General features: G+C 48.5%; 4 protein-coding genes across 4 annotated transcripts in view; 1 reads left to right on the forward strand and 3 right to left on the reverse strand.

The window, feature by feature from the left end:
* Positions 1–1,025: 1,025 nt before the first annotated feature.
* NEUTE1DRAFT_150242 (uncharacterized protein) lies at positions 1,026–3,313 on the reverse strand (the record flags this gene model as incomplete). Its single annotated transcript, XM_009858091.1, has 2 exons — positions 1,026–3,095; positions 3,157–3,313. The coding sequence occupies 2 exons, from the start codon at positions 3,311–3,313 to the stop codon at positions 1,153–1,155; spliced, it is 2,100 nt and encodes a 699-aa protein (XP_009856393.1).
* Positions 3,314–4,090: 777 nt separating this feature from the next.
* Positions 4,091–7,030, forward strand: NEUTE1DRAFT_126217 (uncharacterized protein; the record flags this gene model as incomplete). The annotated part of the gene is made up of 5 exons (XM_009858092.1): positions 4,091–4,237; positions 4,296–4,447; positions 4,510–5,665; positions 5,724–5,840; positions 5,897–7,030. 5 exons carry the CDS (start codon positions 4,091–4,093, stop codon positions 7,028–7,030), a joined length of 2,706 nt encoding a protein of 901 aa, XP_009856394.1.
* Positions 7,031–9,387: 2,357 nt separating this feature from the next.
* On the reverse strand, positions 9,388–9,561 carry NEUTE1DRAFT_54937 (uncharacterized protein; the record flags this gene model as incomplete). Its single annotated transcript, XM_009858093.1, has 1 exon — positions 9,388–9,561. A coding segment is annotated over one exon (174 nt), but the record flags the coding sequence as incomplete, so codon positions are not given.
* A 2,939-nt stretch (positions 9,562–12,500) lies between these two features.
* NEUTE1DRAFT_150244 (uncharacterized protein) overlaps positions 12,501–13,580 on the reverse strand; it is a gene marked incomplete at both ends in the record, with an annotated part of 3,902 nt that continues 2,822 nt past the window's right edge. The window contains 2 exons of the mRNA XM_009858094.1: positions 12,501–13,134; positions 13,213–13,523. Coding sequence (XP_009856396.1) covers positions 13,102–13,134; positions 13,213–13,523 — 344 coding nt within the window. The remainder of the gene's footprint in view (positions 13,135–13,212; positions 13,524–13,580) is intronic.

Consider the following 13,580-nt stretch of genomic DNA (forward strand, 5'->3'; position numbering starts at 1 on the left):
CTCGGGTGATTGGCGATTCTGTGGTTATTATGGCTTTCCGTTATATGATTCCCGGCGGTTTCGTATGCTTGGGGTGCTAGGCAGGGGTTCTCAGCCCTGCAGTGCTTGGTACGAGGAGACAGGAGGAAGGAAATGTTTCTTGGTCACATACGAGTGTTATACCCTGTTTTTTTGCGGTGGCAGAATGTATTTCTTTGCGCCTGGGTCTGGCTTCGACTCTTCTTCCCTGGCTTTTTTATGACCCCTTCTTTATTCACTTTCCGAATACAAATTTTCCTTGGTTTTGTTCGGTCAGCAAGGACTTGTTTGGATAACGCACCATGTAGCGGTTTAGGGTACGCTCTTCTCAAATTGGATTATCCTTTACGGCGACGCTTCAGTTTCTATCTTGCCTCACTTCCATGTTTCCGCAACCTCGTGTTATATTTGACTATTGATGTACGAGTCTTCTTCGGCCCCTGTCCAGCTCCTAACTCTTTATGTCTTCCAGGCTGGGTGCAGATGTATGCCTGTGTTGACGGCGATATCAGCACAGGAACAACTTTCTTCTTTCTTCTGGAAGCATGAAGCCAGCCATCACGTGTTTCATTTCTTCAGGCACTTCAGCTCGTAGGTAACTTTCGCTTCTGGCACCCCAACCTCACAGGATGAGGGGGGCGACCGCCTCAATGGCTGTATTGATCTCCCTATGCTCAATCCCTGGTTTCTCCTCAAGAGTGCTATCCCCGATACTGGCCGTTAACCGCTTCGAACACTTCTTACATTAAAGTATATCAGGTAGTTGAGTATGCTTGACCCACTAGGCTCCATGAGCCCGCTGAGGATATAACAATTTGATCGGGCTCAGATTTCCATGACGGTATCTCGTCCACAAGAATCCTCCACGATATTTAACGGCAACAGTGTGTGAACATGGACGACAATGATTATGTTACTGAGAATGACCCAGTGACCATACCCGATTAGTTATTCCAAGCTCATCTCGCCGTTGGCTGTGCTATTCTTCGCCGGCCCGTATCATCACAAAACAATCGCAATAGCATTGATATCTACTTTGACCACCCGGTCTACCAATCTCAACTAGCTTCCATCCGTCATACCAACAAACCAGCTCACTATTATGATCACTTAGCGCCCATAAAAACCATCATATCACTCCACAGACACTTCCTCAAACACCTCCCTCTCACCACCCTTGTCATCACCCCCCTCCTCCTTCTTCTCCCCATCCTTCCTCCCTGCCCTGACAACAATAGCAGGCAACTCCCTAACATCCACATGCTCCTGACTCCCCAAATCCACAATCCTCACCGCCTCAATCCCCAACACCCCCTCTTTAAGCGCCAAAAACCTCAGCTCCACCACAGCGCACGCATTGGGAGCAAGGGGCCCCACGCGCGCGTCCGCAGACAAACAAACCACCTCGGTGCTGTCCACCACGCTGCTGCGCTGCATCGCGTGCACCACGTTATCGTCCAGCACGGCGTCCGCGATAAGCGGGTCGCGCTTGTTAGAGGGCGCCGCGGTGGATAAGGCGCGGTGCGTACGGACTTCGTTCCGGCGACGTTTAGGGAGGGCGTAGAGGGCTAGTTTACGCTGGGAGGCGGGAGAGCCAGAGGTGGTGGAGGTGGTGTTGGTGGTGGTGGTGGTGGACGGGGTGGTGAGGATGGTGGGGATGCCATCGCCGCCGATGCCGCTGATACCACTGATGGCGTTGGTGATGCTGATGCTGTTGCTGCGGGTGGTGATGATGCCGTTGGTGGTGGTAGTGGTGGTGTTGGCGGAGGTGGAGGTGGAAGTCGAAGAGGTGCCAGTGGCGCCTTCGGGTTTAGTGCGGTTGACGACGAACACCGTCCAGGCAAATTCCTCACCGGCGTACACGGGCCGGTCGGGCCCAACAAAGGTCACGGTGATGCCAAAGTCCGGGACGGGCGTCTCGAAGATGCGCTGCGTGGTGATGGAGGCCTCGAGCGAGGGGAGCGCGTCCGGGCGGGTGACGGAGGGCGAGACGAGCGGCATCGAGTCGACGCCGCCCGAAATAGAGAGCTGGCTAGGCTTGTGTCTGCGTTCGATCGGCTTCGTCATGGGCGTGCCGAAGCCCGGGTTGACGGGCAGTGTAAAGTCCAGTGGCGTGGTCCAGGACATGGTCAGTTTCGGGGTGCAGGGGTCGGCGCCTTTGGGCTGGACGAGGACCGCCACCTCGACTGTGATGATGAGCTCTCGAGAAGGGTGCTTGCTGATGATCTCGAGCTGACGCGGTGCGAGTCGGTAAAGGAAGGTGAGATGGTCGTGGGCGACGCAGTGCAGGGGGAGGGCCATAAGATCTTGGTTGTTGAGATCGTCAACTGTGCCGTCGGTTACGGCTAGGTCGATCTTTCGCAAGGCGGCTTCGCAGTCGAAGAAGGGGGTGAAATCCACCTCAAGGAGGGCGATTAACGCTGGACTTGGTGGGCTTGTGTTGGGCCGCGCGAAGCGTACCCGCGTGTGGACGACGGGATAGACTCGAAGTCTGAGGCTTTGCATGCCCCTGAACAGACGTAGTGGTTGTTTTGTTTGTGTGACGGGAGCGACTCTGGATACCCGGAGAGCGGAAAGACGGGGCTGAATCCCGCCTAACATTGGGTCATCGGAGAAGGACTCGAGAAGGTTGAGGCCTGCTGGTGCGCAACTTTGCATGTAGCCCTCGTCGGCCATGTCTCGAGATTTCCTGGGATCAAGGAGCTTCAAGCCGGCAGTTGCTGCAAAGACAATAGAGGGTGCTTGTAGTCTGATCCTTGGTCGTGATACGAAGACGGGCATCCTCCAGATGGCGTAAACATATAAATCCTTTCCATAATCGGCTTTGCTGTCCCCTTCCTCTTCGGCCTTCTCCTTTTCATTCTCCTCCTCCCCAGTACTCAAGATGATGGCATCGGCTGGATCTGGAACGAGTCCAGTGTAGATAATTTCTGCTGCCGGAGGACCTTCACGGTCGGATCCATGGCCGTTCACGATCTGAGCCTCTAATGTAACGACTATACGGGATAGCGAGGATCGTAGTGTGTCCTCATATTGGTGAGGGGTACGGAGTACAAGATAGACATCAGCCGTCTCATCTGCAGTCAGGGAATAAGTAAAGTGAGAAGACAGTGCGGGTACGTGATGCCAACCTCATACCGAAAAACAGCACATCTCGTTGACTGATGCCTTCTAGCAAGCTTGGTGGTGAATTTGTGTCTGCCTTAAAATTGGAAGCCGAGGGGATGATGTAACTGAAATAGGACTGTTCCAAAAATGCTTGGCCATCATCGTGGGTGTCGTCGTCGTCATTCATGTTATTAACCATTGCGTTGTGGAGATATGAGTGAGTGTCGTGGGCTCGGTTGTTTGCCTCTCCTGGGTCTTTGTGTGAGGCCAGCAGTAAGGTACTTGGCTGGCCAGTTACGGTGGACGCTGGTTATGATGATGAATTTCCGCTCCTCTGGTTTGAATACCGTGTTTCCTGCTGGTCCAATCGCGGAGTATACTAAAGATGCCCCGTCATAAATTGTGCAGTGTTCTTCCAGTACACTAGATCAGATATGTGGAAGGTACTACAGTGAAGGCATTCAGGGGTCGTACGTGGACTGAACCGGGCGCCGGTGTTAAGGTAACCGGGACCGACTGTGAGGTTGAGTAACACCGCAAGTCCACAACACAACGAACGGCAAGCGCCCGGCCGGCGTCTTCTGAACCGGGCACGGCAGTCAGTGACAGCGACAGGCCTGAAGTGCCAGGGGCGACCCTAGGCAGAGTGACAGCCTGAGCAATCCACAGCCCCACGGAAGCTGGAATGGTCTGTGCCACGCACTCCCCGGCTACCTTATGGTCTTGGCATTTGAATCGCTGGACCGCAAACTGCCAAACTGCAGTGGATCCGTGCATTTTCCCCGTCACTCTTTCGCCTGTCGCGCATTTTCTTGGGGTCCCGGCCTCTTCCAATTCGCAGCCTCGAAAGATTTCTTCAACCCCACGACCGCATCGCTTCCGGACCCCCGACCACCTATAACTAGGCGGAAATATCTACGGAAAGGAACATCTCTTTTCAGTATCGACCACATACTCAGTCACGATGAATCCGCTGCCCGGCGGGCCGTTCCCGCAGCCAGGCCTGACCTGGCAAGAACACCGTACGCCTGATGGACGTGTATACTATTACAACTCCCTGACGAGGGTTACGCAATGGACCAAGCCGGAGGAGCTGATGACTCCCGCCGAGGTATGTTAATGACGTTCACAGTCCATCGCCGAAACAGAAAGTGCTAACAAGCTCCTAGCGTGCGCTCGCCAACCAGCCCTGGAAAGAATATACAGCCGAGGGCGGCAAAAAGTACTGGTACAACACTGAAACCAAGCAAAGCTCGTGGGAGATGCCTGAAGTCTACAAGCAAGCTCTTGGTGTCGGAACCACGACACCGACCAGCGCTGCGTAAGTCCTTGGCCCATGCGCCCTCGGTCAGGCAATGCAGTAACTGACATCTTTCTCAACAGTACTCCTACCGGTCCTTTTTCGGCTCCCGGAGGTGGCCATCAAGGTGGATATGGAGGCGGTCAGTCTGACAACTACCGCCCCGACCGCGATCGCGACCGTGACTATCGTGATCGGGACCGTGATCGTGACTATCGCGATCGGGATCGGGATCGGGACCGTGACCACCGCGACCACCGCGACTACCGAGAGCCACTGGGAGAGTCGCGTCAGTTGACGTTTGGCAACAACAATTCAGCTCCAGCTTTCGTTCCTGCGACCGCCGATCCGGAATACGCGACACCAGAGGAGGCGGAGGCTGCCTTCGTCAAACTTCTGAAACGCAGTGGCGTCCAGCCCGATTGGACTTGGGAACAAACCCTCCGAGCTGTTGTCAAGGATCCTCAGTTCCGCGCTATCAAGGATCCAAAGGATCGCAAGGCCGCTTTCGAGAAGTATTGCCATGATGTCATTGTTCAGGATAAGGAGCGTGCAAAGGAGAGACTAACTAAGCTACGCGCCGATTTCGCCACGATGCTACGAAGCCACCCGGAAATCAAGCACTACACACGCTGGAAAACTGCTCGGCCCATGATCGAGGGCGAGACCATATTCCGATCTACCAATGACGACAATGAGCGACGCCAGTTGTTTGAGGACTACCGGGTTGAGCTTAGAAAGGCACACAAGGATCAACAGATCGCTTTACGCAAGAGTGCCATGGACGGGTTGATTGAGCTTCTCCCGAAACTTGACCTTGAGCCCTACACTAGGTGGTCTGAAGCTCAAGGCACTATTGAGAGCACTGCAGAGTTCCAACAGGATGAGAAGTACAAGTCCCTCAGCAAGTATGATATCCTGACCGTTTTTCAAAACCACGTCAAAGCTTTAGAACGTACCTTCAACGACTCTAGGCAAGAGGAGAAGAACAAGAAGCTTCGCAAGGAGCGCAAGAACCGCGACAATTTCTGCGCTCTTCTTGCTGAGTTGAGGAAGGATGGTAAGATCAAAGCAGGATCCAAGTGGTCCAAGGTCTACCCTCTTCTCGAACACGATGAGAGGTACTTGGCTATGGCCGGTCAGCCCGGCTCTACCCCCATGGAATTGTTCTGGGACGTCGTCGAGGAAGAAGAACGTGCCTTGAGAACCACCAGGAATGATATCCTGGATGTTATTGATGTGAGGACACTGGAAACCAAAAACCTACTTTCGGATCTCCGCTAACGAAGGATGGCAGGATAAACGGTTTGAGGTCACTCCCAAGACTACTTTCCAAGAGTTTGAAGCAATTGTGAAAGATGACCGCCGCACCGCTAACGTTGAGCGCGATATTCTTGAGCTTATTTTCGAGCGTGTAAGTGACCTACATTTACCCAATGCGGGAACGAATATCTAACTACCGAAAAACAGCTTCAAGAAAAGAAGGCCAAACGGTCAGCAGATGACGACAAGCATTCTGAACGCCAGCAGCGTCGTGCCTTGGACGATCTTCGTTCATACCTTAAGAGGTTGGAACCTCCCATCACGGTCAATGAAACTTACGAGCAGGTAGAGGGTCGCATTGCTCAGAGCAACGAGTTTAAGGCTGTTGCTTCCGACGAGGCTCGCCGCAGTGCCTTCGAAAAACACATTCGCCGCTTGAAGGAAAAGGAAGAAGAGGCCGAAAGAGACCGACTGCGTCGTCGTGATCGCGGCGACCTGTATAGGGATAGAGGTGAGCGCTCTCACCGCAGCAGCGCACGCTCCGTTCGCAGCCGCAGTCCAGAACACGATCCGTACGAGGCGGACCGCCGCAAGGCCATCGCCGAGCGGGAACGCAATTTCCGCAAGTCCAGCATGGCAGAGAGTCTGCTTTCGGACCGCAGGTCAGTAGATGGTCATCATGACTCTATTAGAGACAGAGATAGGGATCGCGATCGCGAGCGTGATCGTGATCGTCGTGACTACCGTGAACGTGATCGTGAACGGGAAAGAGACCGTGATCGTGACCGTGATCGCGAGAGAGACAGGGACAGAGACCGGGACAGAGACCGGGACCGAGACCGGGAGAGAGACCGGGAGAGGGATCGCGATCACCGAGACAGAGACCGCGACCGTGAACGTGACCGCGACCGCGACTACGATCGCCGCCCTCGCCACGACGAGCTCAACCACTATGACCGGGAACGACGCAGTCGCGATGAGGACAGGGAGAGAATCTATCGTAGGCGAGTAATGGATCGCGATGTTGATGAGCTGCCATATGGTGACGAGAGACCCAGCTCATCCCGCCGCACCCGCCCCGAAGAGGACGAACACGACCGCCATGACGGTAGGCCCCCGGCGAAGAGAGTCAAGACCGAGCCTAGCACCACCGCTACTCCTGCCGCCGGCGTTCCTGCCGCTCCCGCCACCGCTCCCGCCGTTAAGGATGAGGCTACTAGCCCCGCTCGTGATGGCGTCAAGTCGCCACAGCCCCAAAAACAGCAAGAGAAGGAGAAAACGCCGCCGCCACCCGCTGTCGTCCGTGCGGGTAGCGAAGAGGGCGAGATTGAGGAGGACTAAGTGCCTGACCGTTCAAGGCTGGCTCCAAGCCAGGATTTGTCGGGGTTACGGAAGGGTTATGTGTACCTCCGCCTGAAAGCGTTGGGAAGTCCGGATGGCTATATATGCAGTCTGAAAGTACTCTCGTACGTGTTTACCACCACCACTTCCCATCCCTAATCATCAATAGCAAAACTTCTTTTTTCTGTAATTGTCCTTTTCTTCTGTCTCTCTTTCCATCCGCCTTCGTTATGACTTCGGCCAGGTAGAAAACTATGCACATAACAAAAAAAAGTTGGATAGAACGAGCGATCGATTGGATGGTTCATGTGTTAAAAGGACGGGTGTTAACAGACATTGTCCATCATCGGTGAGTAGACTATATCCTTCTGATCCAATGTGTTGTGTCGTATAGTTGCTTAAATTTCCAAAGTCTTTGTATATGTCATCACCTACTGGTGAGTTTGGCTTCCTACTCTACTGTCGAATCGTCGACTACCTAACGGCGGATGGAAGATCACATATCATTTTGTCTTTCAGGTGAGTAGAATGGTTTCTGTACGCTCAAGTGAGACTATTCATCTTGTAGTGCATCCCAAGTAGTAGAAGCAACGATCATGGGAAGCACGGCAAACGAGAGTGAAGAAAAAAAAAAAAAAAAAAGAAAAGAAAAAAGAAGGGGAAAAAAAAAAAAAAAAAAGGAACCCCCAAAACCGTGAAAGGAACCTGGACAGAAACTACAGCCACGAAAGATCATGTAGCATCAATAGCACAAACAATGCTTAAAAACCGAGCAAGTACAGATTATTTCGCCCATCTCTCTGTCGTCTCGTTTTGATCATCCTAACTGCTCCCTGTTTCATCGTATTACACTCTATGTCCAGAGCCGTTTAGCTCCCGTGGTAGCTAAGCACTAATGTAAGTCGGTCTCGACGAACTTTGTCCAGATGAGGACGGAACACACTCATCTATATAGTCCAAGACCAGTTTCGGTTTTTTTTTTTTTTTTTTTTTTTTTTTTTTTTTTTTTTTTTTTGGGATTGATAGCTCGATATTTTTTAGGTCAACTTTCCCAGGCGTTTTCAGATCCGGTTCATGCGCACCGATCGATTCATAAATCAAGTTTGACCTGACTTGTCTTGAAATATTCCAACTCAGGTACATGGGTTCAAAGATTATTCTAGCTCGGGATCGATCTTGTCCCAAATAGCAAGAGTACCAAGCTCACAAAGAGATAAACAACTAAGCCAGCATTTGGATGGCATGGATGGCATGGCTTGGCTGGCCGCGCTACTTACGGGATCAAGATATTTTGTCTCCTTCGTTCAAGTCTTGTGATAATGTCACACTCCGTGATCGCGATCGAACTACCTAGAAAGGCTTATTCAGACGCCCCCTTCAACCATGAAATCAACTGCCTCCGTACTGCCTGCCTAAGGCGAGCTACGAGTATGAGTGTTGCAGCATGGCAGGAACTGCTCAGAGAATAGGTACCTACCCCGGCTTCAGCGCCTGGACACCGTCCGTCCGACCTGTCATCTACCGTAGAAACTCCCGCCAGATTGGCAAAAGACTATCCTATCCCTCTTTGCGCGCCTGACAGTAAGTAAGCATAGGAGGCAGGAGCAGGTAGGCAGCATACAGAAAGAATGTGCTCTGCTGGCCCAGTTTTTGAATGAATGTAGTAAGTGGTACATAGTACAGTCGAAAAGGGCCGAGTTGACAAGTCCCCGCCCGACCAGTGAGTGAGTGACATGGCCCTCCAACTTAACACACATATACACACACACACACATTTCTGTACAGGAAGCCGGACGTGAGCCTTACAGGACTGTGCTTATTCTGCTCATGCTCAGATAACTTGGTTTTCTGGCTGGCAGTAGAGGTTTGCCAACTTGGCGAGTTGCTACGGTAGGTACAATACTTATGTGGTGACGGCAGTGTAAAGGACGTGTCAGATTATTGAGATTTTCTCCAATTTGCATCATCGAACCGCCGCTATAAGTCATGCGGGTTGGGTAGCATGTGCTACTGTCATGAAGGAGGGTTGCGGCTTGGGAAAGCGTGAACAAGACCAAGGGGTAAGATCAATCTGTCTTTGGGCTCAGCGATGAGGATAACTCAAGTTCAATCAAATAAGGGTTTGAAGTTGATTGAGTGGGTCAAGTAAGGGGGGCGAGTTGATTGATTGCTTGATTAATCAAGTAATTGAAGTCGTAAAATCGTGATTTTTAGCGCTTTTGAACCGTAATCCCTTGATTCTTAATATCTACGGTCTCGCCAGACCTCCCTCCCCCCCCTCCAGACTCCCTGTGCCTCCATTTATAACCTCGCCGTCGTCAATTATCCATATCCTCCCTATCAAACTCAGCAAATAGCTAGAACTTTATAGTCTCGATAATATTAATAGAGTCAGCTACTAAGCAGTGCCTCTGACTTGATAAGGTTAATTTGGCACTACTGAAAGAGCGCTTACAGTCATCTACTATGAAGGGTATAGAGTAGAAGTCAAATGCTATACGTAATAGACGGGGGTAAATACCCTTATTTGCCTTCTACCACCCTAGTATATTATTAATAACGTAAATTTTATCATTGAAGTAGCGGGATAGTTCATCCTCCTTCTTTAATTATAACGGGAGAGTATTATAAAAATTAAGGTCGATAAGCCAATCTTCATTAGCCCGCCTTACTTATTAACTACTAGTATCAATTGGCGGGTCTTTAATTAATTAATTGGCGTAATTTTCGTTATATATAATCTAGAAGTCGGCGATAATCGAATTATACTCTCGGTCGTTAAAATACCGGGCCACCCATCTACCGTAATAACTAGGGTAGAGGATATAGTAAATCCAATAAGCTAGGTACTCCTCTATTAAATCCCTATACTTTACTAATTTATTAATAACTCTATCGAATATTAAACCGATATATTCTATCCTCTCGTTAGTTATATTATTAGTATAATTAATTAGGGAATTACTATATAAGGAGGAGGACTAGGGTTGAAAGGATAATTTAATTTGTAAAGTACATATACGGCGCCGCTAAATACTAACTACTACAATATTAAACTCTAGAATATTTAGACCTTTAAAAGCATTAAATACTACCCTCCTATTAAATTGAGTACGCTTTTCTTTGAGAACCTTAATAAGGCGGTGAAGATTGGGGATTACTACTAAAAAGAGGGGTCTACACTTCTTGAACTTCTTAATAAAGTCTTCAAAGTGCCCCATTACGTCTATAATAGCGGCAAATATAGCCTAGTTATTACTATTTAACTAATCGTCTTTAAAGAACCACTTTAAGGGATTAGGATAAATAATAGTCTTACTAATATAATAATCAATATATTTATACAACCGCTAAGCGCATTATATTATACGATAGTCTAAATTCTAATAGGTCGTATTATTAAGGACTACATTAAGAACTGGAGAGAATTTCTCATTATTTATACGTATATTTAGGAGGGAGTCGAAGTCATTATTAAAATTAGGGCAATAACTAAACTATATAATCTCTTAAAACCTCGCCCGCTTTTAAAAACTTCAACAAATAAATTATACAATATTATAAAGCCTCCCAACCAGTCCCTCCTTATACTATTCCCGGATAATAACATCTTCTTAAGCGGTAAATAATTATATAAAAGGATGGTCGACCTCGGGGGTAGCGGGCCCGCTCGATTTAATAGCGGCCTTTACTCCTAAATTTAAAACGTAACCAAAGTAGTAAAGGCGGTGATAGAGTAATTTAATATCGAATTTCTCGTATACTATAGTAGGGTATAATCCTTTAAAGACGTAATAAATATAGCGGTTATTTAAATTAATATTATCGCTCTAAAACCAACCGACCTTATCCCTCTTAAACTTATATAATTTAATAACTTAAAGGATTATAGCAACTAGATTCTCGCCGCTATAATTACTATAAACCTTAAAGAGACTAAGTAAATTATTTCTAAATACTATAGATATATTTACGTAATGAACAAAGATTGAGAATATAGCAAGGCTGTTGGGAGAAGTCTAGAGATTGAAAGAGAGATGCTTCTGAAAGTAGGTATTGGCTAGCCGCGTCTTAAGGCGCTCAAAATAGTACATATACTTATTCTTAAACTACACCTTCATAGTAAAACGCGACTCTAGCAGTAGTTTATTTACTATATTGCGGTCTATTAACTTTAATAGAAATCTAAATGCCTTATTCTTAACGAAGGAGTATAGAAGCCGCACAGTAATAATTATATTTACTAATAATTCGTGGAAGGTTTTGCTAATAGGCTTAACAATAGGGGTATTTAATATAGTAAATTGCTTGGCTACCGATCTCGCCTTCTTAAACTCTAGCTAGTCCGCAGAGTCTTCGTTAAACGGCTCCCTAATAGAGTGAATTTAGTGGAGATAAAAGAGAGAGGAGTTAGTAGTGAATAGGGTATAAATTTTCTAGCAATAATTATAGTACTAGTAATTATCAAACTTATAATTACCCGATACTTTAACTAGATACGTACTATATTCGCCGATCTAGGAGGTTCGCTTGGAACGTTTAATTAGCCAACTCTCTAAAATATACTAGTCCGCGTTATTAGTTATCTTTGGTATATCGATAATACTCTTAAGCAAATTGTCCGGATAGATATCTTTTAGCAGCTGTATTTGTCGCGTAATAGGGATACGGCGCTTCCCGTTGAGAATCTCGATCGCAGCGACGTAAGTAGGCGCATTATTAAGAGAGACGGTCGGCGTAGTAGCTACAGTAGAAGAGGTATCGCGATCTTTAACGACAGGCATCGTAACAGCGGTACTAATAGCGCTAAGCAGAGGTTAGTAATAATCTACAGTAAGGGGGGGAGAGACTAATAAGTATCGCGAATAATTAAGAGTAGTTAAGTACAATAGGGGTTGAATTAACTAGTAGGGTAGAAGGTTGGCGATGTAACTTCAAAAAGCACTAAAAATGCGGGCAGCAACGCACTAGAAATACGAGCAGTCATACACTGTGAAATACTAAAAATTTCGAGATAGGGGAAGGTCTAAGCGCTGGGCAGTTAAAGTGGCCCGATGGTGGCGATCTTAAGGGGTGGAAAAGTATCAGATTTGCCAACTTTAACCCTAACCCCAGGATACTACTGGTCGGTCAATTAATATCAATCAAATTGACGACCTCTAATTGATTGGTCAACTCGACTGGGGACCTCGATTTGATTGCTTATATTTGCTTGATTGCTTGAACTTGGCTTGGCAACTTGAGTTATCCTCATCGCTGTTTGGGCTCTTGGGGGTCTTTCGTAGTTCGCGCGCCGAGACGGTACTTTGTCTGATCTAGAATCGCCTCTGCTTTTGTCGTCGCAGCGCAGTACATGAGGGACGAGGCGTTTCTCGTCCTGAAGAATGCCTGCTCGGCGGCAAGAGAAGCGTGATACCACAACCTGAGTGGATGCAGTTTATATATGTGTATATGTATAAGAACAATTGGGATATTCCCACTTAAAATTCAATGTGTATTCATCAACTAGTCAGATCGATCGCCTCCCTTGCAAACCTCCCCTTATCCCATTCTTTGTGCTTTGGTCCCCTCAAAACAACCACTTGGTTCTGAGAGTTCCGGCGGCAGTCGCCCTGCTTGACCCGTTGCCCCTCAATCTACAAAAAGTTCCAATCCAGGTTGGTGGTTTCCCCCCCGTCCGCTGTTGTAGTCAACCCTCAAGCAAGGGTTTCGCCAAAACCAGAAACACAGCGCAAACTTTCTCACAAAACATGTGACGGAGGGGTATATCTCTCTCTTTTCGTAGGACCAGGCAACAGGGAACAGACTGCCGCCGCCGGGGTTAATCATTCGGCGCATCGTCCTCAGAGGAAGAGGAAGAGACAGTTTCGAGATCAGAACCAGAACCGCCGCCGCCGCTACCGCTACCATCCCCGGCGCCGCAATGAATGGAGGAACTGCCCTTTTCTTTTTGGACGCCTAGAACGCCGGAATCCGATGCATCATCATAACAACGACGGTGGCGTTTAGTATTGTTGCCTCTGCCGCTATTTTTATTATTCTTGGGAAGAACATCATTGGAGATGCCGTCTTTAACTGCTCTTCTCCGGGTCGTCCAAGAAGAACTAGAGGGGAAAACAATCTTAGTAAGAAGTCGCAGGATAGGAAAATCTTTCCAGAATTGAAACAGAAACAAGACTTACGTAGTTGCCACTGAGCTTCTGCTCCTGGTCAAGCTGAGAGTTCAGCTTGTTGATACGAGGGCGATAGTTGGTAGGATCACGACGGAAAGTGACATCAAGGTTCTTCAAGAAGGTGTTGCAGCCAGTAAGCAAAGACTCGGGCTTGTTGGCGTGAGCGTCGATACCAGGCTTGCCATCAAAGACAATAACACGGTCGGCAAGGTAAGTGGCCATGATGAAATCGTGCTCGACGATGAAGGCAGTCTTCTTGGCGTGCATGATGAAACGCTTGATAACACGGGAGGCAATGATACGTTGCTCGGAGTCGAGATCTGGAAGACGGTTAGAAATGCATTTGAAAGGGGGGGGGGGGGGGGGGGGGGGGGGGG

Source organism: Neurospora tetrasperma (genome assembly GCF_000213175.1).
Source record: "Neurospora tetrasperma FGSC 2508 unplaced genomic scaffold NEUTE1scaffold_81, whole genome shotgun sequence".
Classification (NCBI taxonomy): domain Eukaryota; kingdom Fungi; phylum Ascomycota; class Sordariomycetes; order Sordariales; family Sordariaceae; genus Neurospora; species Neurospora tetrasperma.